Genomic DNA, 24,044 nt, shown 5'->3' with positions numbered 1-24,044 from the left:
GAAGAAAGAAGCTAATTATATATATATATATAAGGGGTTGGTAAGAAGTATTTAGACTCCAACCCTCAACTTTGGCTTTTGAAATCGCTTGTGGTAGATTTAAGCTTAATCCAAACAGTACATAGTTTTATCTTTCCCTTTGCCTTTCTACAGTTCAATCCCCATTTATAAGAATTACCAGTTGCCTTTGCTTATCTCGGTGATGCAATCAGCCACGAAGGAACCGTTCCGCATTTTTGCCTGGGAGAAACGCATAAGCCAGACTACTGAAGCAAGGTCTTCCTGGTGCCACCGAGTCTCCTTCTGAGTTCCGGGTGTTGGTCTCCAGGCCACCAGCACTGCCCACCTCAGGTCCCTCTGTCCTGGCCCCTGCGGACTCACCACTTTTCTTTAGACCCTAGCCTCATAACTACTATAACATTAGTACTCTAAGGTCAAGTCTTGCTATGCTCTTGTCTGGGTTTCCTTTAATTCCTTCCATATTGTTTTATCAGACCCTACATAAGGACCCTTCCATCCCTGTGCAATGGCCAAGACTCTTCTCTGAAGGGACAAGGATGGCTGCTCTCTTCATATACTCCCAGCCAAGGCCAGGCAGAGAGACAGATGCAGAAGCAGCTCGGAGAAGCAGCCGCTATCCATTAAAGCAGACAAGGAGAGTTACGAAAATGTAAAGTAATGCCAATTAGCTAAGGGTTTTTAAAAACAATGAGTCATTTCTTAAAAATGCTATTTATGCTTGCACTCATATGCACATAACCACATAAAGACACATAGATGCATAACGTAATAAAAATAAATTGTTTATAAAGGGGCTAGAGAGATGGTTCAGTGGCTAAGACCACATATTGTTCTTGCAGAAGACCAGAGTTCAGTTCCAGCACTCACATAAGTCAGTTCACACCCTTCTGTAATTCCAGCTCCAAGAGATTTAAATCTTCTTCTGGCCTCTGGAGGGATCTGTACTCATGTGTACATTTCTACACATAAACATCCACAAATTTAAAAATAAAAAGTCATTTATGATAATTTATTTAAATAAATCATTCATTTAATGTTTTAGTTTTTAAATTTTATATGATACATATGACAAATAGATACTCTCTGATGCCACTGATCCTCTTGAAGGATACACAGGGTACCTACCTAAAGTCAAGACCCTAAGAACGGGCACACAGAGGCTCCAAGTTTCTGGTCTCAGGCCCACCTTAGTTTGGCCCTTCTCTTTGGAACACAGAATAAGAAGCCCTGGCTAAGTGGTGCGAACATGCACAGAAACAGCATGAACAGAGGCTGCTTCTGCCAGCAACCACTGACTCTCCTGTGGGCCCACAGGGTCCCTGGAAAGCCGGATGAAAACATGGCGTCCTCTGCATACCTCTTCAGTTTGGCACGTCAGCTACTCATAGAGCTCGGTCTAACCTAGTTCATCCCCTTTCAAGACTAGAGGCACAGCAATGTCCTTGTCCTAACGGAGTTTCAGGAAGAGGAAAACCCTCATGATTATTCTTACCCCTAACTTCCTACCCTGCAACACTGTACCCCTGGACCCCCTTTTCCTACATGAAAACAATTATCCATGAGGGTCTTAATGGCTATAATCTGAATTAGAAGTGACCATCTCCTGAGAAACATTGGCCCCGCCAGCAATAAGGGCTTCTGCAGACCTCCCCCCTGAGCCAGAACTGAGACAGAGGATAACCAGTCCACACCTTGACCAGGTCTGCCCAAGGATAACCAGACCACACCTTGACCAGGTCTGCCCAAGGATAACCAGACCACACCTTGACCAGGACTGCCCAACTCTGCTTACACCTCTTGCCTCCTGTATGTTCTCCCTTGTGTAAATGTACAACTTGTGCAAGCGCCCGGAGACAGACTTGGAGTCAGTAGGACCTTCCTAATGTGGCAACACTGAATAAATCTATTTCCGACTTTTACGGTTATTGTCTCTTTGCCTGGTATTCCAGGCAGGTGGTCCAGCCTAGGTGCCCATGGCTACCGGTGGAACCTGCATTTTCACCTTAAAAATCTCCACGTTTTCTCTGGTTATGAGGCTTGCAAATGCCTGGTCTAGGCACAGAGACCCTATACTTTAGGTTCATACTGACACACTTGATCCTCCACGGACCTGTAAGGAGAGGCACAAAGACAAAGTGACTTGGCCAGAGGGTAAGAACCAGGCTCAGACCACAGTGATCTAGTCATTGCTTCTGCCTATAGTGGGCTCCTTGAGTGAACAAATTTTGTGATCATCCAGTTACCAATGGTCTGGGGGTTTAGAGGTGGGGTCCACCTGTCTGGAGGATCCCTGCATGCCATCAGTTCAGTGTCACAGTCTTAGGGACTAAGCTGACAAGCCGCATCTGGTCTACCCTCCCGTGCAGTGGGACCCCATTTCTGCTGAGAACCTCTAGCTGTGTGAACATCTTGGGGGCACACAAGATTTACTTGTGACTGGGTGCCACAACCCTGAAGGGGAGACAGTGAAGGGTCACCCTAACAATGGTGCAGGACAAATGAGATTCAGGTGATTAAGACAAGTCACAGATGACAAGACAGGAGAGAGTCCGAGAGAGATAGGGGCAGAGAGAGGGGGCGGCCTCTTGGGAAGCTCAGCGCACAGCCAAAGACCCAAGCGGAGGTTTTGGTGCTGGAGTAGTCAAGTGCTTAGAGAGGAGACTCCATTCTGCCTGGATGGAGGAAGGGAAGGGGTGGAGAAGACGAGGGTTCTGAGGAGGTTGAAACTTCTGTTCAAAGGGAGACATGCTCATACCCTAACTGGGCCAGGGGTTTATGGCTCCAGCTTCAAGTATGTGAGGATGATGAAGGGTGGGGGGGCACTGGGAGCCATGGAGACATGCAGGAGAAGCCTGCGTTAGAAATACTGACTCTCCTCTCTCTGCCACATATCTGGAGTCTTCCTTGCACGAGCCCAGTTTACTGTGAGGAGACTAGAACACAGTGTGTGCATTCCAGGTCTATGACTCCATCGGGTCAGGGCCAAGGTCTGTACTGGAGCAGAGGGGCACTGGCCAGGCCACCCAGCAGTCAGGATTTCAGGCTGAGTTACAGCTGACTGCTGAGGCAGCAAACAGCAGTGAACACGGGCACAGCTTCATTATCCGTCTATTTCCATCCTGTTACCCAGGAATTTAAAGGTGCTATTAATAATTCACAATTATTTATTTTATTCACATTAGAGATCCTGAGGACGTAGGACCTATACAGGGCAGATATCCTTCAATGATAGTCCAGGGCGTGTGATGTGGAGCAGAGACAGAGGGTTATAGATGATACCCAGGCATCCCCAGGGGCCAGGCCAACCAGGGGATCCTGTCAGGCAATGGAAGGGGCTGTTTAAGCGCTCTGTGTCTCAAAACAAGAAAGCAGAACAGTAAAAAAGAAACCAAAAAAACAAAAACCACTTATTTGCTTTATTAAATATATGTCCCAAGCACTAAAAGAGTCCCTGTAGAATACCAATATGGTTCCAAAATGGCACCAGACATTTTACCAATGGTCACATCTCCATATACCTACAGCTTCACACTTGATTTTTCTCTGACCTTAACTGTCTGCAAACTAGCCACTCGGTAGGAAAGAGATGCATTCCAGACACAAGAAGAGGCATGGTGTGATTCTAACAAAAGCAGTGTGACACCTTGGTCTGCTCAAGGCACATGCATGCGAGGGCACACAAGACTGCAGCAGCAGCAGCAGCACACAGTCACACTACAAACTTCTGCTTATTTTCAACGAAAATTCAATTCATCTTTTATTAAATTATGATACGGTTAAGTGGTTTGGATTTCTGACTTGTGGCTTTGCTTTAATATAATTTTAAAATTTGTTTTGACTTTATGGCTGTGTTAAATATGTAAGAATGGGAAATGTATATTATTTTGAATTTATAAATATTTAAGTATTATAATAAAATAAGTTCAAGCAATATTGGGTACCTCTGAGAATTGTATTTCTTGGAAATATTCCTTTACCTTTCATGTTTGAGAAAATTTAACTGTTAAATATAAGGGAAATAAAGGAGATAAATAGGTATTCCCCCTCTCTATATATGTAGATAGATAAATATCCCCTATACACACACACACACACACACACACACACACACACACACACGGGGTGGGGACAAAGGGCAGAGCACACAAATGGGAGGTTGACATAAATGAGGATTCAGCAATGCCTTTACAGCGCCATCTGGTGGATACATTCAAATAAGTCCTCATTTGGGTTGCCAAAGCATTGTCAAGAAAAGGAGCTCTCTCCAGAGCCCTCAGCACCAGAGAGCTGGATAAATATTTAACTGGGTTTCTACGCTCAGTGTGGAGCCTCAAACAAGCACTCCACACAGCCTGAGAGGTCCGTTTCACACCTTCTCCTTCTCTATTCTCAGGCCTGCAGCCCTTAGCTCCTCAGCCCCTGTTGATAATCTATGCGTACTTGCAAAAAAAAAAAAAAAAAAAAAAAAAAAGGCGGCCCAGTGCTGAGCAGTTTGACCTCTGCCTACCCCACTGCACCTCCACTCCTTCCACCTTAATTGGATGGATACCATCAGTTGACAATTGGCAATAATATCTGCTTTTTAAGAGAAAGGCACTTACCTCAGCCCACATCCCCCGCATCTCTGGCCTCCAGCAATGTAGTTCACAGCTTTTGGCTCATTCTTCACCATCACTATCATCAGCATCAGCATCAGCACCACCACCAACAGCAATAGCATCAGCATCAGCACCAGCACCACTCAACATCCATTTCCACACAAATTGCCTAAAGCTGCCCAAGCCTACCATCTGGCTTTCACCCACTACCCAGTCTCTGTCCCTCTGTGACTTTACATCCTCTCACTCAGATCTTACCCTTGTGTCACTTCACTATTGTCAGTTTTCAGGCCAGTCTACCTGTTCTCACCTTCCACTCCCCTCTCTACCTGAGGACTCCAAGACATAAGATTGTAAACACAATCTGTGGGTCTTCACTCTCTATGCCTCTGACTCTGGCCTCTGCTAAGCTCCAGACTCCTGCCCACCTGTTGTAGAGCAATTTCTCCCAAATTTAAAGGCTCTATTCTTAAGACTATGGAAGTAAGCAACCCACAAGTCTCAGGAAGTCCCTGAAACTAACCAGATATATAAGCATTCCTCCTACCCCAGCAATGTTAGATAAGTAGTAAGGACTACAAAGGAGATTTACTTTCAGTGAGGAAGCTGCCTCGGAGCTACCTACAAGACAAGCAGAGAGGACCAGGGTCCCAGCTGGAGTGGGCATTCAGTGAGGCAGCTGTCTTTGAGTCATCTTTGCCCTTGTTAGTAACTCTAATGAATCTCATTGGTTTGCCAAATTGGACTTTTGTGTAATCATTTCTTTTGTGTGTCATCAGTTCCTTATCTGGGATGAAAATACATCAGTGTTGTATCTCCAGGAATACTGTCACACAACATAAATAGTACCTAATCAGGGATGGATAGGAAACAAAGAAGGGATGGGGAAGAGGGTCACATGGTCCCCAAAATGGTGCTAAGACAAGTAAGTAAGGCTGATCTGTGTGAAGGTGGACTATCTGTGAGAGAAATTCTAATATGGCCACCCTTCCCTATGTGGTATGGGATGGTGTCTGTACCCTCTTGCTGTAAGTGGTGGCTGTAGTTCTCATGAGATTTGTGACAGGACATAAAACCAAGGCCAAGATGTCCTACAGTGGATTTCCCACCTTGGTGGAGAATCCCAGAGTAGCCATCTTCCTCTGCTTGGTATGGGCAGCATGGATCCTTGATGAATGGGGTCTATCTTATGACTATGGGATGACTCCAAAGAGCTGATGGATTAAAGAACGTGTTATAGTCTCTGAGGTAACATGGAGGAGATGAGGTGGTCAGTTGCCAGGACCCTGGTATGAGTCGACAGGCATTCAGCTGTCTTCCCAGGGAGAACTCTGCTGGCTTACAGGGGACTTAGAATGGGAAAAGAACATGTAGTAATGGCTTGCCTTTATATTTGCCCTATTTTGAAGGAGATAGAGATACTGGCTTGCCACCTCTCATGGATGGATACAAAAAATGCAAAATGTTCTGTTAGAGAGCACTTTATGGGATCCACAAAGATGGAGTTTGTGGAAGAAGTCAGCTAATGAGGGAGAAGAGAAAAAGGTAAAAGTGATTCAAAACAAAACAAAAAACCCTCAGGTCTAACCATTAATATAGAGAAAGAGAAAATCCATGGCTCAACATGTACATGGGGTCCTTGCATGGGGGCCCGTGCAGCCAGGTGATGTGATACAGGTCTTTAATCCCAGCACCCAGGAGGCGGAGGCAGGTGTATCTCTGAGTTGGAGGTCAGCCTGGTCTACAAAGTGAGTTCCAGGACAGTCATAGTTACACAAAGAAACCCATGCAAGACCATGATAACCAGGAACTATCGCCCCTCAGCTTCTTGAGCTGGGAAAGATTTCTACTCAGGCCACAAGAAGGACCTGTCACGGGCTAACCTGTGAGGCTGTGGGGCATGAGTGGGGGCAGGAGTGCAGACAGAGCAATCCGAGTGCTGTGGCAATGAAGAAGCTAAGCAGTATTTCTTGGGACAGAACTGTCAACATGAAGGAAACCAATGTCTGATGGACTGGCTCATAGGAGCCATTAGGTCTCAAGGTTTTCCACCAGGTGAGGTCTTCATGAATATGAGGGACCAGAAGATAATCAAAGAACAGATAATCAAAGAACAGGTGTCAGTCACGGAGAGAATCAGCTTGGGAGAGACAGTGTTGATGTCTGGCTCACTGGGCCTGGCCTGGTGGGCCTGTTTACCCAAAGTTAAAAAGGAGACTAACTCAACGGGGACCCCGGAAGAGCAGGGGGCTCCGGTGGCTTTGCTGAGCACCAATGTGACCCTTATCATGTGAGAGAGTCTGAGATCTGAACACGGCCACCATGTAAACTGGGTTCACAAAACACAACAGCAAAATCCAGAGATAAGGAAAGGGAAGTAAAATGGAGAAGAGATCTGCCCGGGTCAGCAATGGTAACAAGATTTGTGTTAGCCAAATGCTGTGCTTCTGGGCTTCTAAAAGTCTTTAAAGCCCGAGCAGGAGCTCACAAAGGTCATAAGTGATAAAATAACATAGATGACAAAGAGTGACCTGGGGTGAGCAGAGTATGTGATATTAACATGCTAAGGTGCACACTATTCACCTAGTCCAGGCTGGTGAAATGACACGGCACAGGTCACAGTGCCACACTGCAGCCTATCTGAACCCAGGGGTCGGTTCTAGCAGCAGGCACAGAATGCAACCCTTTGGACTAAGCTCTAAGTTGGCTGCACCGACAACAGCATAGGTAAAGAGATGACCAGCAGCCTGTGACAGCAGAGTGTGAGACTGGATGGCTTGAGGGTACGGTCTACAGATACAGAGGGCTAAAGGGACAGTGCCTCCCATCCACACTACTAGACCTAACACTGCACAGTGTTTGGTTTGTTTGTTTGGGTTTTTTGTTTTGTTTTGGTTTGGTTTGGTTTTTTGGTTTTTTGGATTTGGTTTTTTCGAGACAGGGTTTCTCTGTATAGCCCTGGCTGTCCTGGAACTCACTCTGTAGACCAGGCTGTCCTAGAACTCAGAAATCTGCCTGCCTCTGCCTCCCAGAGTGCTGGGATTACAGGAGTGAGCCACTACCACCCAGCTACAACAGTGTTTGTTTTTGAAGACAGTTTCACTGTGACACGGCCCTGGCTGTCCTAGAACTCACTTTGTAGACCAATCTGGCATCAAACTCACAGATATCTGCCTGCCTCTACCTCCTGAGTGCTGGGATTAAAAACATCCATCACTATGCCCAGCTTCTAACATTGCATTTTGAAGAAATAATTTGTAAGTGTGATGGGACCTTTTTGTGCTTGTTAAGGTTTTCTAATATTCTCTTAGCTGCTCAAGGCCAGTGGTACTACTTTAAATGGATGAAGATGATCCTTTCAAGGGTTCCGTCCACACTCTGTAAAAAGGTTTCTTTATAGAACGCCAGCTCTTGAGTGTCTCACAGATTTATAAAAGCCTGTGGAAGAACAATTAAGGCAGCTGCTGAGCTTACATGAAGGCATCCTGCATGAGCAGGAGACATCACTAGAAACCAAAATATTGTTACATATTCCCAGTGAAAATTCTCAGTAACAGCATTGAGCTAACTCTCTAGGAGTTGTAGTCTACAGAGAGTTCCACCTCCCCACCCCACAAAACATGGAAAGGCTAGTGCCACTCCTGTGGGCTCCATGACAGAACTAAATGGTGGGCTATGACTGTCAAACAGTGCATGCATTGATTACAAAACAGAGAAATCCAGTTGGAACTGGAGGCTTCCTCCCCTGCTAGCTGGCTTTCATAATGTTGTGAGGTACTGCACAGGCTACTGGGGGAGAATCGTCACCAACAGACCTTCTGGACCCTGCATGCCACACTATCCAAAGGCCAGGCAAGATGTGACTACAGGTACAATAGCAGCACAGATGATTTGGGGTATGACTAACTGCTTTCTGACTAGACTTAAACCCCACTCTGCAGGGGAGAATTCACTTCTGGTACTGTAAGAGACATCAAAAGTCTGAGACTGAGGATGTCCGCAGGCCCAAGTGGAAAATAGCTGCCAGGGTTTTATTAAAGAGATGTGATGTGGCTATCAAACTGCTTTCTAAATACTTGCACATATGCCTGTGAATCACTGATGCTCTCAGAAGTTGGTCATGGAGGGAAACTTCTGTTTGTAAATGATGGCATCCTACAGAAACTCAAAAATCTCTGGTGAAGCTCTTAAGGACAACATAACGTTGCTGTGATATAGTAGCTTAATATAGGCCTTAGATAGACATCTAGGTCATCCCCTCTGAGGTTCAGGGTCATCATAGAAAAGAGTATAGAAAGAACTGTTCAGAGTCAGAGGAAGCCATGGAATGCTGTGTAGCAATTTCCTCTGAATTAAAACATTCCATCCTAGAAGGAACATTTAGGATGAGAACAATTCACAAATCTCAAAAAGTCCCTGAAATTTACCAGGTACACGGAAAGCACCTAGTTATGGGAACTGGATGGATAAAGTATACTTAAGGGGCTTCAATTTCAGCTCAAGTCATTATAAACCACGTGCAACTCACTGAGTACAAAATTATATATATATATATATATGGATGTGAGGATGACCATGAATTCCTGATATTCCTGTTTCTATATCCCAAATACTCAAATTAAAGGTTTGGAGCGCCTTACCGTGTTTGTCAGAGAAGTTGTGACTTTTCAGTCTTCAGTATAAGAGGCCATACCAGTGACAAATGATCAACCTTTGGTTGTGCATACCTAACACAAAATGTGTTTTAAATCTACTGTGGTAGCTCACAGTTCTGACTCCCACACTCAGGAGGCTCAGGCAGGCAGAATGTTGTGAGTTCAAGTCAAGTCTAGGCTACGTAGTGAGTCCCAGGTCAACCTGAACTTGAGAAGGGTTGGCAGAGCTTTACTGAATCCCACGAGGAGGGCGCCTAGTCAATACATAGTCAGGAATCCCTGGCCCAGGATATTTACTAAGAACTAGTTGGAAGGTAAGAACTACAGTTTTTTTCATCATGTGACAACCTACCTACACACTGCATGTTGCCCAGAGTACTAAGCATTCACCCCACCATCCATCCTTCTTATCCTAAAACCATGACTCTTGCTGTAGTCTAAATCCCTCTCCCATAGCCCATGCTTGATAAACACTTGTTCCTCGCTTGGCAATACTATTTAGAGAGACCATGAACTGTTAGAAGGTGCGGCCCTGGAAACCCCTCCCTAGCCCTTCTTCCTGCCGCCTTCTCTGCTTCCTGGTCCGACATGATGTATAGAGCTCCTGTCTCCAGGAACTAAGCTTCTTCTACCACCTTCCCCTCTGTGACACTGAATCTTCTAAATCCAGGAGTCAGAAACAATCTTTCTCTCATTAGGTTATCGCTGCAGGAATTATGTTCACAATGCTGTAAGACCTAACTCCCCTTTGGGGCACCAACGGACCTAGATAAAGCTGCCTTTTCTAGTCTCCTACGTGGCCACATGCCTCTGACCCAATCATGGGGATGTAGACTTCCGCTTTCCACGGGTGCTCTGAGGGAGGCTGCTGTGGCCGGGAGAGCTGCCTTGGCCTCTCCCTGGCTCTCCCTGGCTTTCTCTTGGGATACAACTCCTGGAAGGAAGGCACAAGGCTGAAGGTGTAGCAGAAGTCATTCTGGAGACCATGAGGTGACCCCAAGGAAAGGAGGCACCCACAGAGGACAGTCTAATGGTCTGAGTTTCTGTGGTCTCTGCGGACCTTACTAACTATACCCAGCCCTTGTATTTCCTTCCCATGAGAAACAAACTATAATTGTATATGAGCCCTGCTTACTACAGGGAGGCAGCTAGTACATTTTTTTCTGGATATCAAAACCACTGGCCATTCTTGTTACAAACAGAGAGGCCCAGGTAGGCCCCACCTCACTAACAGCCTGGCCTGTTGTCTGAGGTGCTATCTTTACCTGCCTATGCTGCACTGTACTGAACCCAGGTCCCATACTTGCTAAGTGCATGCCCCACCCCTGCTCTCTGCCTCCAGCCTCCAGAAGAATTTGAGGCCCCCCCCCCCGTTTTTTTTGTCTAAACTGCCCCTAATAACCACCTTTCAGATTTTTTCCTTGGTCCTGACAACACACAATCAAAAATAATTCAGTAATATCCAATTTGATTTTATTTTGGACTAGAAGCCCAGTTTGGACATGAATGGGTGGCTTACTGGTAAACTCACTGAGATACGGTGATATTCCTGGTGTGTTACCCCAGTGCAGATTGCCTAGCCTGCCCTCTGGTTCCCACTCACCTGACCAGACCTTGGCTAAGTCCTTGCTGTTCATGTAAAGGTACACGGAAGCACCCCTCCTGAAGCCTTCAGCTGGGCCTGAGCAATGCTGTCATCGTGCCCTGTTCGAGGGCACTGGTCCGTTCACTTCACATGCCGATTCGAAAAGCACTGGATAAATCAGCTGCTCCCCATCACCAAGGCATTCCTTGATAGAGGCTCCCCTGCTCTGTCAGCTAGCCTCCCAAGTGACCTCGGAGCCCAAGGGTCACTTCGTGACCCCCCTCCCCATACACTCCAAGTCTGAGATTTTCTGAGCCACGTTTTTGGGCCCTCTACTGTCCCCTGTCAGCCCGACTGGGAATCTCTTTCTCTATTCAGTTACTAAGGACAGGCTTGACTCTTCCTCTTTCTCTTCCAAAAGCACATCCGTTTTATTTTCCCTCTGTTACTGTCAGAGCAATGATGGCATCTGAGTTGCAGGAACCGGGGCTCATGGACCACTGTCCCAAAGAAAAAGTGGCCCAGCCCCCTTGAATACAAACCAGACATTCCTCAAAACCCCACGTGTGGAGGTTCACAATAAGGATAAAAACATGACTCTTAACCTGCTCTTTGCAGTCCATTCCTGAGACTTAAAGCCACCTCCTACTCTGTCTTGCTTTATAAATACAAGCTGCAGAGGGAAGTCCCACAGACCAAACCCCGGACGAGGTGATTAGTCCAGGCCTGGCTCAGGCTTGTACCAACCCCAAGCTAGAGCATCCTTTGGCTGTATGTGCTGGTAAAGCTAGGCCCAGATTTCTCTTACCTGGATCCCAGGCCTCTTCCTGGAACAGAGATGAACTTATCTCTATTAGAGAATATGGCTATGGGCCAGGGAGGGGATTCAGGGTGGCAAGAGGGCTGTGCCCCGAATAAGCCCCAGGGCTGCTTTGAAGAGAAGATACCCCAGACTGCAGGACTCACTCTGCATTTATTTCTGGTAGTGAGTAGAGTTTGAAGAGCCACCTCCTCCTCGGACGGCGTGGACAGCTGTTGGAGATGATGCTGGATAATGTCCTGGGCGGATGGGCTTGGCTATATCCCAGAGAGAGGAGAGAGAAGAATGTCACTGGTGACGACAGTTATCAACATTGCGCTGCTTCCTTACCCTCAGAGCTTCCCGGGAAGCAGGCCTGGCCTCTGAGAGAGAAACTAAGGGCACCACATAATTCAGGGAGCAGAGAGAACTTATATATTCATCTTCCTTGTTACAAAAAGATTCTTTTTTCTTTAATAATTTATTTATTTGTATTTTATGTACATTGGTGTTTTGCCTGCCTGTATGTCTGGCGGAGGGTGTCAGGTCCCCTTGAACAGGAGTTACAGACAGTTCTGCGAGCTGCCATGTGGTTGCTGGGAATTGAGTCTGGGTCCTCTGGAAGAACAGCCAGTGTTTTTAACTGCTGAGCCATCATCTCTCCAGCTTCTAACCATTTTATTTTTAAGTGTGAAATTTTTAAATAAATAAATAAATATTAGAAACAAAGGACTTTGGTTTTTATCTGCAGCAGATCCATAGTTCCCGACAGATTTCACAAGAATTCTGCCTGTGATGAGCTTTCTAGGACAAGAGGCCACAATTTTCAGTAGCCTCTCAAAGGGTAAGAAACTGAGCAAATTCAATATATCACTAATCTAAGGGATTTTAAAGGTGGAAACACAAAGGTGCTGTCTCACAATATAGCTACAAAACAATATCTGATGGGAAATAATGGTGCAGGTTATTAAGGCTGTTTCAATTAAAAATAACTCTAGACACCACCTGAGTCCCATTATCCCTCTGGCTTCAGCTGGGCATCTATGATGGAGCAGCTACAATGCTCTTCCTATTTGAGTAAAGTGTCCAACTCCACAGGCCTTGGGGCTTGAACTTCCAGCCACCACTCAGCTTACAACACTATGCTCAGAGTTGCCAGCCTGGCTCTTTGCAGGTTTTTCCAAACCAGAGGCTTTCCCTGAGGCAGACAGATGGTATTCTTCACAGCCCTGCTGAGAAATATTCATGTATTATACTATTTCCAAGAGTGTGCCTCTGTTGACAGCCAAGAGCTCCAGCACGGCTGGCTCCGGATGCTTAGCACACAGTTCTGAAGAACACGCTATGCTCAGGTGGACAGTGCTGCCTGGATCTCATGCTTTTCCAGGATGAACACCATGTCTCCAGGAATCCCAAGTCCCACTGGCTCTACCCTATCCTTCCAGATGAGTGAGGTCCTACGTAAGGTCACTGCAGCAGCTGTAGCGCACACATACCTATCTGAGCAGAGTGCGCCCTCCTGGCCATGTTCTTGGCTCGCACGGCCTCCTTGATGCGGTCCACTTCCTGCTGATAGCGCTTTCGGTCCCTCATGGCGTTCTCCTTGGCCTCTTTCAGCGCGCTCTCCAAGGCCTTGACGCGCTCTGCAGTAGCACGGAGCCGCTTCTCCAGCTTGGGGAGTTCACAGCGCAAATCCGCATTGTCCCGGACCAGCTGCAGCAGGGAGGCAAAGAAGCGAGTTTTGAGCAAGGCCGTGCTACTTACTCCCTGGCAGGACAGGGACATGGAAGAAGAGACATCCCTGATCAGCGGCCTGCTGGGTTGTCTTGATGGTCCCTGTAACTCCAACTGTCAGGAGCAGCAGTGAGGGAATACATGGAAGTAGAGGCTATGCCCCGCCATAGGACAGGTTTATTGTGGGACAGTGCAAGCTCTCTCTTTTGTTTGAGCGTGTTTGGGAAGGGAAGAGGCTGTGAGGGATTTATTAATCTAGAATGTACAAGTAAGCTGAGAAATTCCAGGTCAGTAAATGAGCACATTCCAGAGTCCTCTGCAGACCTAGCAGACCATGGGCTGTACTGGCATTAGGTTGGAACCCAGCTCTGCGACAAAGAGATACAGGAGGGGGCCATTTGTCCCATCTCACTTAGGATCTTAGGTATTGATAGGCTCCAATGCCAGGGCTCTCATCCCTGCCATCTGATTCTGAATCTTACGTGTTGCACCACATAAAACAAAGGGACCAAAGTGAGACCGAAGGTCTGCAGAGATGTGCTCACAGAAAGGCCCACATGGGAACACACTCCTTCCAGCACAACCACAAGCCAATTTCCACCATGCTTTTCCCATCTGAAGGGACTCTACCCTCAAGCCAAGGCCTCAAGCCTTTCACCCTCGACCTCCCTTTTGTCAGGTATTTGGCCAAAGAAAAACAGTTACAAACACAGCAGAAGAGTGAACCCAGAGTGGGAGGGCACCGCTGTGAGAAGCCTGCTGGGCCTTTGGGACAGTTTACGTGAGGGATGAACTGGAAGAGCGCTGCAGTGGGCCTGCGGGTTGAAGGGGCTGCAAGCAGCTTGGTGGACTATTCTCGTGGGGCTTTGGAGAATGCCAACAGAAAGGAGGCCAGTGGTGCCAGGCTCATGAAGTGACATGAGTAACATGGACTCTGTTGTGAACCTACCTAGAGATCATTCATGTTACAACATGAATGGAAAAAAGAAAAAAAAATCTAGCTGTGTTCTCTGTGTATTGTATCCACTCACAATGTAGCTTTGCCTGGACTCCACCACAGTGATCTGTATTCTCTGCCCTGACATCTGGAGCAGAGTTAAATTCAAAAGTTATGGACTAATTAATTTGAGAAGAATATTTCAAGACAGTACAAGATTGAGGCTGTCGCACAGTTATTGTTATTTGTTCTTAGATCTACGGTGACAAGGTGTGGAAAGATCTAAAACACTGAAGTCTGGCGAGGAAAGGTGCCTGAGCTCACGGCTGGTACGGACAGGATGGCAGTAACTGCTAAAGGGATTCAAGCCCTTAAGGGCAAACTTCAAATGCTGGAAATCAGACAGAAGAAAAGTTGCCTTTAGGGAAAGATCCTCACCCTACCCACAAACATGGTTGGAAAACTTTCCTTTGAAACAGAGTACTTGAACTATGACAGCTTCTAGGGCACAGTGCTCATGTAGGGCCAGGTAGGGAAGTGTTTTTGTCAGGCTCAGCCTGGAAGACACCCAAAGAACATTGTAGCTGCGGTCGGATAGGACAAGGCTACATTTTGAGTAGGTAGCAGAAGTTTGTATCATTCACATGATACTTATTTTAAAGGCATGTAACATCCGAAACAGAGGGGACGTGCCTTAGAAGCTAGCACCAGTGTTCAAAGAGCCACTAAGGCGGGTGGCTCTTAAGGACGTGTATTCTACAAAGATTACCTGCGTGGGACGTACGAGTGAGTTGAGCATAAAGCTGTGAAGGTGATGCCTAAGCTGTGGTAGCTGAGCAGCCAGCCCAAGAGAGCACCCACAGGTATCCATGGCAACGGAGCCTGAGGGGCGGGGCTACACAAGACAGGAGCATAGATGATGCTATCACAAACCCAAGATGCTGGAAATGGAGCAGTAGGGCTTGGTGTTTGCCCTGCTGGGTTTCTAACTTGATTTGGCCTAATCTTTTCAGGCTTTCCCCTTGTTTCTTCTTTTAGAAATACTGACTCTGTGCCACTGCCTATTAGAAACACACGTACCATTTTGTTGGTTGTGTTGTTCCCATGCAGGTGCTCACAGTTAAAATATTACCTTGAGTCTCAGGGCAGACTCCGAACTTGGGCTTTCAAACAATGTTGGTGTTGGTCAGACTTAGGGGATTCCTGGAGGCTAACTAAATGCATTTTGCATCTTAAGATGGCTACAGATCTTTAAGGACCAGAAGTGTAATGTTTTGGTTTAAAGGTGATCAGTGAGCTGGAGAGTTGGCTTAGTGTATAAGGGCACTTGTTCCTTGTACAAGACCAGGTTCACTTCCCAGCACCCACACAGTGGCTCACATTGTCACTCTAGTTTTGGCAAATCTGGCACCTTCTTCTGGCCTCCTTGGGCACCAAGCATGTACATGGTACACAGACATGCATGCAAGCAAAACACTCATACACATACAAATACATTAAGAAAATAAAACCAACTTTACAGGGCAGTTGGTGGCACACACCTAATCCTAGCACTCACAAGGCAGAAAGAGGCAGGGGGATCTCTGAGTTGGGGACCAGACTGGTCTATAGATCAAGTTCCAGGACAGCAGGGTTACACAGAGAAACTGTGTCTCAAAAAACCAATGGATGGATGGATAGATAGATAGATAGATAGATGATAGATGATAGATATAGATGATAGATAGATAGATAGATAGATAGATAGATAGATAGATAGATAGAAAGAAAAACATATTGTTTTGGGTGTTCAGTTGACAGGTAGTAAACTTATGATGAATAATTGTCAACATGACTGTCTAGGTATATCTTTGACAATTTCCAGAGAGGTTCTTAACTAAGGAAGGAAGTCCCACCCTTAATGGTGGGCATATAATCCCACCATTCCTATAGGATCTTGAACTGAGGAAAAAGTAAAAGAGGGCCTGATGAACACCGGCTTTCCACTCTGTCTCCATCTGCCCGACTGTGAGCAGATTCTTTCCACTACAGCCATCCTGGCAGGAGTTAAGACCTACAGAGAGACACTTGTATCCCTTCCTTTGGTTACTACTGAGACAATGGTCCCAAGGAATTAGAATTTCCTGAGAAATTTCACAATGGAGAAACAGAAAGGCTGATGCCTGGTGCTGGTCAAAGGAGGAGCTTGTTTCTCAGGGAGAGATTTCATGCAGTTTGAACAATTTGCAAGAATTTGTACCAGAAGCATAGACAGAGACGATGACTGTCAATGATGGGTGGCCATATCTTGGGCAGCTTAGTTATACATCCCTCTTGCCTGTCATTTAGACCTAAACCTCATGTACATACTCCAAAGATAAATCTGGGGTCACTGAACCTCCTTGCTTGTTCCTCTTCCCAATGTGGTCACACTGCAGAACCATCTCTCTGCTTTTCGCTGTTAACTCATCATTTTAATGGATATTATCGATGGCAGTGGCTGAACTTAGCTTGTTATGATTAAAGGTCCAGGTCTGTACCCTAAAAACTCTAGTAATACCCTACAGCTGTTAACTAATCCTGTGTTCATGCACTCTTTGTCACAAAGGATGCTTTCATACTTTCAAGCTGTGAATTAGAACAAATCTGTTTCCCCTGAAGGTGCTTCTTGTTAGGTATTTGGTCACGAGGATAAGAAAAATAAGTGATACAGGTTCACGAGATCCTACTAAAGAAGGGTGAGAGTCTGGTGCAGTTTTATTCTGTCTCTCTTCTTTGGATCGGAATCCTAATTTTTCCACCCCTGCCTAATTTGCATCATCTCCTTCAAGGTTGAAGGCACAGAGATAAGTCACTGTCCTTAATCTTTCCTCTTGAATTATTGTGGATTCCAAGAGCAGCAGGACTGATGCGTAGATACCTTTGTGACAAGGGCCTGACACTGTCCCAAGGAAGAGGCAAGTCTGCAGAACGCCCCACCCCAGGATGAGAACCGTCAAGAAGAAGTTGTTGCAGCACTGCCTGCAGATCACCTTGCTTGGGACCTGCCCAGCCTAGCTGGATGGTGCTGCTGCCAGACGAACTGAGAATTTTGGTTTCTTAAAGAAGCCACAGAAATATTATAAGACAATGTTTTTGTTTTAATCCCAGATATGGGGATGTGAGGCTGCTTCACAGCAGCTGATTATGATTTGCCTTGCACTCTAGCAGGGGCATGATTTTGCCAGGGGCAGACAGTTTCCGCAAATATGTGATATTTGGAATTCTGGGGAACTTTTCAGAGGATATATAAATGCTAGGGCCCCAAGAGGCATGTGGGTTGTTGGTTTTTGGCTGGATGCTGTTGGTTGCAATTTGTCATGTAGTCATGTGCAAATAAAAAACAAGAAGAAGACATTAGATATCCTGACGATGAAGATCAAAATTGCTAAGGAACTGGATGCCCCTAATCAGCAGGAAGTAATCTAAGATAACAGCACCCCCTTGTCCGTCTATCCTTTTCTCTCCTATCTAGCATTAGCGGTTTGAAAGGGTGAAAGATAAAAGAACCCACGAAGTAGCCGGGAGCCTGGTTGCAGCAGGACCCAGGGTTTTGCACTTAAACTCCAGCTACAATTATTGGAATACAGACAGATCAGGGAAAGGCTCAAAACTCAGAAAAAGCTTTATCAAAGCAAGCTAGCGCTGTTCTGACCTATTTTGCTTATGTCAGCAGCAGCTCCATGCCTGGCAGACTTGGATTTTAATAAATATTCCTTGAATTCATGAATAAAATAGTGAGTTGCGGAGCCAGATTTCAAGATGCCTGGCAGTCTTTGCTTCTGTATTTCTCATTATCAATTTGCTTGAATGATTTCACTATATTGATCTGCCATCTTCTCTCTGGGGAAAATGTGATCACCAGCACTATGGAAACAGATCTAGCATGTCAAGAGAAGTGACATGTGGCCAAAAGAATTAGACCATTCGTATCCCAGACCAAACACTAAAGAGGGAAGAGTCACAGACATGCTGGCATTTATAGACAAGGGAGGCGAGTAGCTTGCATAAACCACTGGCTTACTGGACATACTGACTGTACAGATGTCAGAGCAATGATCCTAAGGTTCCAGCCTCTGGGTTCCCACCTGTCTTAGTTACTGTTCTATTACTGTGAAGAGACACCATGGCTACTGCAACGCTTATCAAAGAAAGTGATTGACTGGGGCTTGCCTACAGTTTTAGATGTCAGCCCATTATCATCATGATGGGGAACATAACAACATGCAAGCAGACATGGTGCTGAAGAAGTATCTGAGAGTTCAACATTCTAATCCACAGGCAAATGAAGAAAGCTTAGGCCAAGCACGGGATTTTGAAACCTCAAAGTCCAAACTCCCAGTGACACAGTTCCTCCAATAAGGCCATACCTATACCCAACGAGGCCTTCTAATCCTTTCAAATAGTGAGCCTCCCAGATGACTAGGCATTGAAATATATGAGACTATAGGAGCCATTCTTATTCAAACTACAACACCACCTGTGAACGGAAGCAATGTCTCCTCAGATGGAAACTAAGGGGTCTGAACCGTCATGATCGGTCATGCACTCTGTGGGGACTTCTGCTCTATAGAGAAGCCTAAGAGATGCTGTGGGAGAGCACAAGGCCAGTCAGGATCCAAGGACAGAATGAAAGCAAGATGGAAACACAAAGAAACACAAGGATCAACACCTTACTCTCTTCAAGCTGCGGAGAGCTCCTTCTCTATAAATGGATCCCATCAAAGAAAATCAGTCTCCCTCCCTCTCTCTCTCCCTCCCCCCTCTATCTATCTATCTGTCTGTCTGTCTCTCTGTCTGTATCTCTGTCTGTCTCTCTCACTCACACACATACATACAGGAATATATATGGGAACATATGAGTATATATATTTTTGCCTCATATTTGTATATGTGCAGCTACATGTGTTCTGTGGCACATGTGCAGAGGTCACAGGACATCCTGCAGAAGTCGCTTTTCTTTCTCTACTCTGTGGGTTTCTTGGGATCAAACTCAGATCACTAATCATGCAGCACACGATTATGTAATGAGGTATCCTGTTAGCCAAAGAAAGTTTTTCATACATAAAGGAAGTTTCTGAGGCTACAGGCAAGGGCTTTTTTTCTGTTTTGTTTATTAATTCTCTTAGAACGTATACGATGTATTTTGATCACATCCACCCCTCACTCCTCACCCTGCCTCTCCCTAGATCTACCATCTTCTCGTCACTTTGAGACCGGATCTCACTATGGCGCCCAGGCTGCTCTTCAGCACCTCAGCTTGGGTGACCCCCCCCCCCACCTTAGTAGTCAGGAATACAGTTACTGTTCCAGGGATTTTTGAGGACTTGCATTTTTTTTCCAGCACACATTTTCTCTGACCGTGAACAGACATCTAACATCAGAACTGTTCTCCCTGTCTATATCGATATAGACAAAGCTGTGCCCAGGAGAGAGCAGAGGCTGGGGCGGGCTGCAGTGAGTTTACTCACCTGCTTGTGCACCTTGGTAAGCTGCTCCAGGTTGTTCTCCAGGAAGGAGATCTTCTGCTTCTGGGCAGCACTGCCCCCTCCGTCGTCGCTGTCCAGCTCCACACTCTGTATCCACACACGACAGTCAGTGGCATGAGCCGCGCCCCCGCCCCGATCACCTACCTACCCAGTGTTCAAGATACATTATCACTCTTGAAAAAGAAAAATCCTCAACCCCACTAACGGACAGTCTGAAATGAAGGACAGTTGTAAAAGTTTCCAGTCAGGGGACTTCCCAGTAAAAGTCCCTGCTGGAATAAGAATACCTTCAGATCTGCTTTTGTATGCTACACGCACATTTCTCGCTAACGAAATGTACCTCTCCCCCGAGGATAAAGAGATTTCTCTTTTCAAAAAAAAAAAAAAAAGCTCACAACTTATTAAGAAGATCCGGTGTGAAAATAAGCAGAAGACTCAAGTTCAGCTTAGCCATCAAGATCAGATGAGAAATTACCAAGCCTGTCAGCCAGAGCCATTGTTGCCACTCGGGGATCCTAACAGCTCCTGTTTGTCTCTTAAACACCCAAAGCTACGCAGCTCCTCAGTGAGTCAGGCTCAGCCCGTCACAGCATCCAGGTGCTGGGAAAATCCTTCAGATTTATCAGATCTTGAAACTGGCGGCAGCACCACACTCTTGACAAGCGAGGTGCCACAGATAAATTAGGAAGTGCATGTGGAAACACAACCTGATGTTCAAAAATAGCAAAACATGCCTATCTGACGTGACAGCAGAAGGATCCATCTTCTCCAGCAGGGTAATGGTTTCTACCATCAATTCAGCCCCACACAGGAACTCTCAAACATGATTATATATCAGGAGCCCAGGCCACTAAAACTCAGAGTGCTGGGCCCACTTCTGCCTCTGATTTCTCAGATCTGGGGCGTATTATGTATTTAAACAAATTCCCAGGCAATGCCAATATAACTGCCAGAGGCCCCGAGGCTGGAAGTCTAAAAATAGGTCATCCTTAGGAAGTTTTATAAAATCAAGTCAGGGGATCCTGATACCACGTCTTAACCTTCCTCTGGACAGCACTCCCACCCCCACCCCCAAGGCACAGAGTTCTTCTTCCTTGTTCTCCTAAGCCCTTCAGGTGCCCTTCTAGCCCATCACATCTATGTTGGCCTCCTCCTCCTCCCTGCTGCAGGCCCCAAGGTAATATGTGCTTTGCAGAGTGTGTTCCTCCTACAGTGCACTGACTGTAGCCACTCAGGCTTTGAAAATCTCCCAGGAGTCTCCGCCTTTGCTTTTGCATTACCAAGACTTCAGCTTGCTAGAGCAATGCTGTCAGAGGTGCTTGCCAATTGCACACTGTTGCCTGTTGGGCATGCACTGCACTTCTTCCTAGTAGATTCTACATGCACAAACATCTGAATCTTATCTCCCTGGGCCCCTCCTTGTCTTCCCTCCTCCCTTGAGGACATCAGCCATCAGCTATGGCTTCTTTCCACTGCCCTGGAACTCCCTGCAAATGCTTCCAGCTCGACCCTCTCTGAGCTCTGGGGAAGATCAGCGCTTTCTCTTTACCAAGCAGGACATCCATTTGTGCAGTTAGTTCTGCCCCTCTCAGACCTGCTTCTGGAAATCACTCCCTTTTTACTATATCTGACCTTTTTCTCCTTTGCTCCTTCAAACACACCCATGTGTACAAGCACACACACATGAACTCACACTCAGACGTGTGTGCCTTTCCTGAACATCTGCGCGTGCTTTTCTTAATTCCTCCCTTTAATATTCCCATGCCTCTTCTGGGTCCACGCTCCTCAATTAAGTTTCTGAGCTGATCTACTGAGCCAGCAATTGGGAGCTGATCACGTGATTCTGAGATCTTGCAGACTTACGCAGCCCTTTTCAGTCCCACAATCACACCCAAGCCTAGATCCACACCTACAATGCAGTGATGGCGAACCTACTGTGGTGGCTAGGGAAACAAGCACAAACTCAACGCTAACGCAGCCCACACACTGCACAGACAAACGTGAGGCTCTGTCCGTCTCTCTTCTGTCCACTAGGGGGCCATGCTGTCTTCTGACAAGAAATGTTCCGGACTTTTCTGGTACAACTCAGTGACTTTCACACCGTGGGGCCAGACTAATACATGTCATTTTGAATGAAGGCCAGCCAGGGACAGCATTATAACTTCCTTTTGCTAAGAAGGAAAATCAGATCGTAAAATATTCCTAAGTAATTTCAGCCTGAAGCACATTCTTTTAATAAGGTCTTCTAGCATGAGGCAATTAATTTTTAAGCATAACCAGCCTTAATTTGAGCAAATGATATTTCAACCAAAGATGACGCCTTCCGGCTCCATCTTTTCTCTTCAACTTGTTCAGACATGACACGACTCACCTTTTTCACCCGGGTAGTCAAGTCCTGGACGAAGAGTTTGCGCAGGTTATGAAGGGTCTGGAGTTCTCTAGACTGGAAGAGATTTTTCAGGCGCAGTCAGTGGGGTGATGGACTGAACTGATGCTGCATTTGCTCTAGATGCCATTAGCCCCACCCCACCCCACCCCGCCCCACCCCCGCCCCACCCCGCGACGTCGATGTTGGAGCCGCCATTGACACTGTTGCCCCTGGGATACCACCTGTGCCTTGGCCACTTTTCGCCTCTCACGGCTTCCTGGAGCACATGGAGCAGGAGCCTGGGCCCTCCAAGCACTGCCTGGAAGGCGCTACACAGCCAGCTCCTCTCCTCTGCTCTCAATGGAGCCAAACACAAATTCCTAGTAAGTTACCTGGCAGAATGGGGTCTCCTGTTGGTTTGGTTTTGTCTACTCCCTATACAAATAGTACATCTTATACCAACACGAAAAAAACAAAAGAGAACCATGGTTTATCTGCCCTGGCAGGCATTTCCCATGATTCTTCACCCACCCCAGGCACACACATGTTTGCCTCACATGAGCAGCTCAGGGATGAGCAGTTCTCAGACTCTCCACCTGGTGGCGCTGCACAACTCACCTGAACTGCCTGTGAGTTGTCTCATTTTTGAGATGAAGATTAATGGAATTTGACTCACTGGCTTTGAGACTAAACAGGAAGATCTAAAAATCTCTCAGGATGATTTCTGGCCTCAGTAAGTGGTCAATATGATGACTAATATGAGTTCAGATCCCAAGAGCTGGCAACTGTGATTTCGTCCTTCAATTTGGATTATTTTCTGTGAATGAACTAAGACTGTGAGTGAGGAGAAAGGGACCTGAACCCAACCTATGATCTTTGGAAACAAAACCGGAAGATCTAAACAGTTCCTTCTAGTTAAGTCTTTGTCTATATCTACACACACACACACATACATACATGTAAATATGTATAATTTTTGCATATAAATTTTAGCTGGGATATTATTTTCTGTAGTTATCATTGGTCTGAAATTCATGCCTATGTACATACATAAATGCAGGTGCTGGAGGGTTTGAGAAGAGGGCATTGGACCATCTGGAGCTGAAATTATATGTGGTTATGAGCTGCCCTGTGAGGGCGCTGGGAACTGAACTCAGGACGTCTATAAAAGTAGCAAGTGCTCTTAACTACAGAGTCATCTTTCCAACCTGCTTCTTGATTTTTTTTTTTTTAATTTTTCAAGATAGGGTTTCTCTGTGTAGCCCTGGCTGTCCTAGAACTTACTCTATAGACCAGGCTGGCCTTGAACTCAGAAATCCGCCTGCCTCTACCTCCCAAGTGCTGGGATTAAAGGCGTGTGCCACCACTGCCCAACCTGTTTCTTGATATGTTATTTTACACAGGCATGCATTAGTTTCATGTCAATTACTTCCTTATAAATGAGGAGGAGACAGAGAATCTTCAATGTTTTCATCTATATAAATGGAACTGATTTCTGGGGATGAAATTTACACAGGCTTGCATTAGAAAGGTTGAAACAGGACCCAGAGTTAAGGAAACACTAAGTTCCTTGGAATAAGGTTCTCTGTTAATTTAAGACCTTATTACTAGATCCAATTCTGTGCTGAAATAAGAAGCCCCTGAAGTCAATTGCATCCTTGGACGGGGTAAATTGGGTTCTGCAGGAAGCCGAGCAGGCCTGGTAAATGAGTGCTGTGCAGACAGCCCCGTCCATGAGTGAGTGGCCTCACAGCACAGAAACAGGGCTGCGGGCCAGTGCTCACCAGTATCCGGACTGCCCTACGCCCCTGCCCGCAGGGATGCAGTCCCAGCATCCCTT

General features: G+C 46.2%; 1 protein-coding gene across 1 annotated transcript in view; it reads right to left on the bottom strand.

Moving 5' to 3' along the window:
* The window catches only part of Kif5c (kinesin family member 5C), a 157,721-nt gene that overhangs the window by 5,706 nt on the left and 127,971 nt on the right, over window positions 1-24,044 (bottom strand). The window contains exons 23-26 of the mRNA XM_052182458.1: window positions 22,208-22,279; window positions 19,819-19,923; window positions 13,155-13,371; window positions 11,826-11,936 (exon numbers count right to left, since the gene is read on the bottom strand). Of these exons, the coding sequence (XP_052038418.1) occupies window positions 11,833-11,936; window positions 13,155-13,371; window positions 19,819-19,923; window positions 22,208-22,279 (498 nt within the window). The 3' untranslated portion in view covers window positions 11,826-11,832. The remainder of the gene's footprint in view (window positions 1-11,825; window positions 11,937-13,154; window positions 13,372-19,818; window positions 19,924-22,207; window positions 22,280-24,044) is intronic.

This window comes from Apodemus sylvaticus, chromosome 5 (assembly GCF_947179515.1).
Source record: "Apodemus sylvaticus chromosome 5, mApoSyl1.1, whole genome shotgun sequence".
In the NCBI taxonomy this organism is placed as follows: Eukaryota; Metazoa; Chordata; class Mammalia; order Rodentia; family Muridae; genus Apodemus; species Apodemus sylvaticus.
Note: the sequence above shows the minus strand (reverse complement) of the source record. Positions and strands in the feature narration are given on the sequence as shown.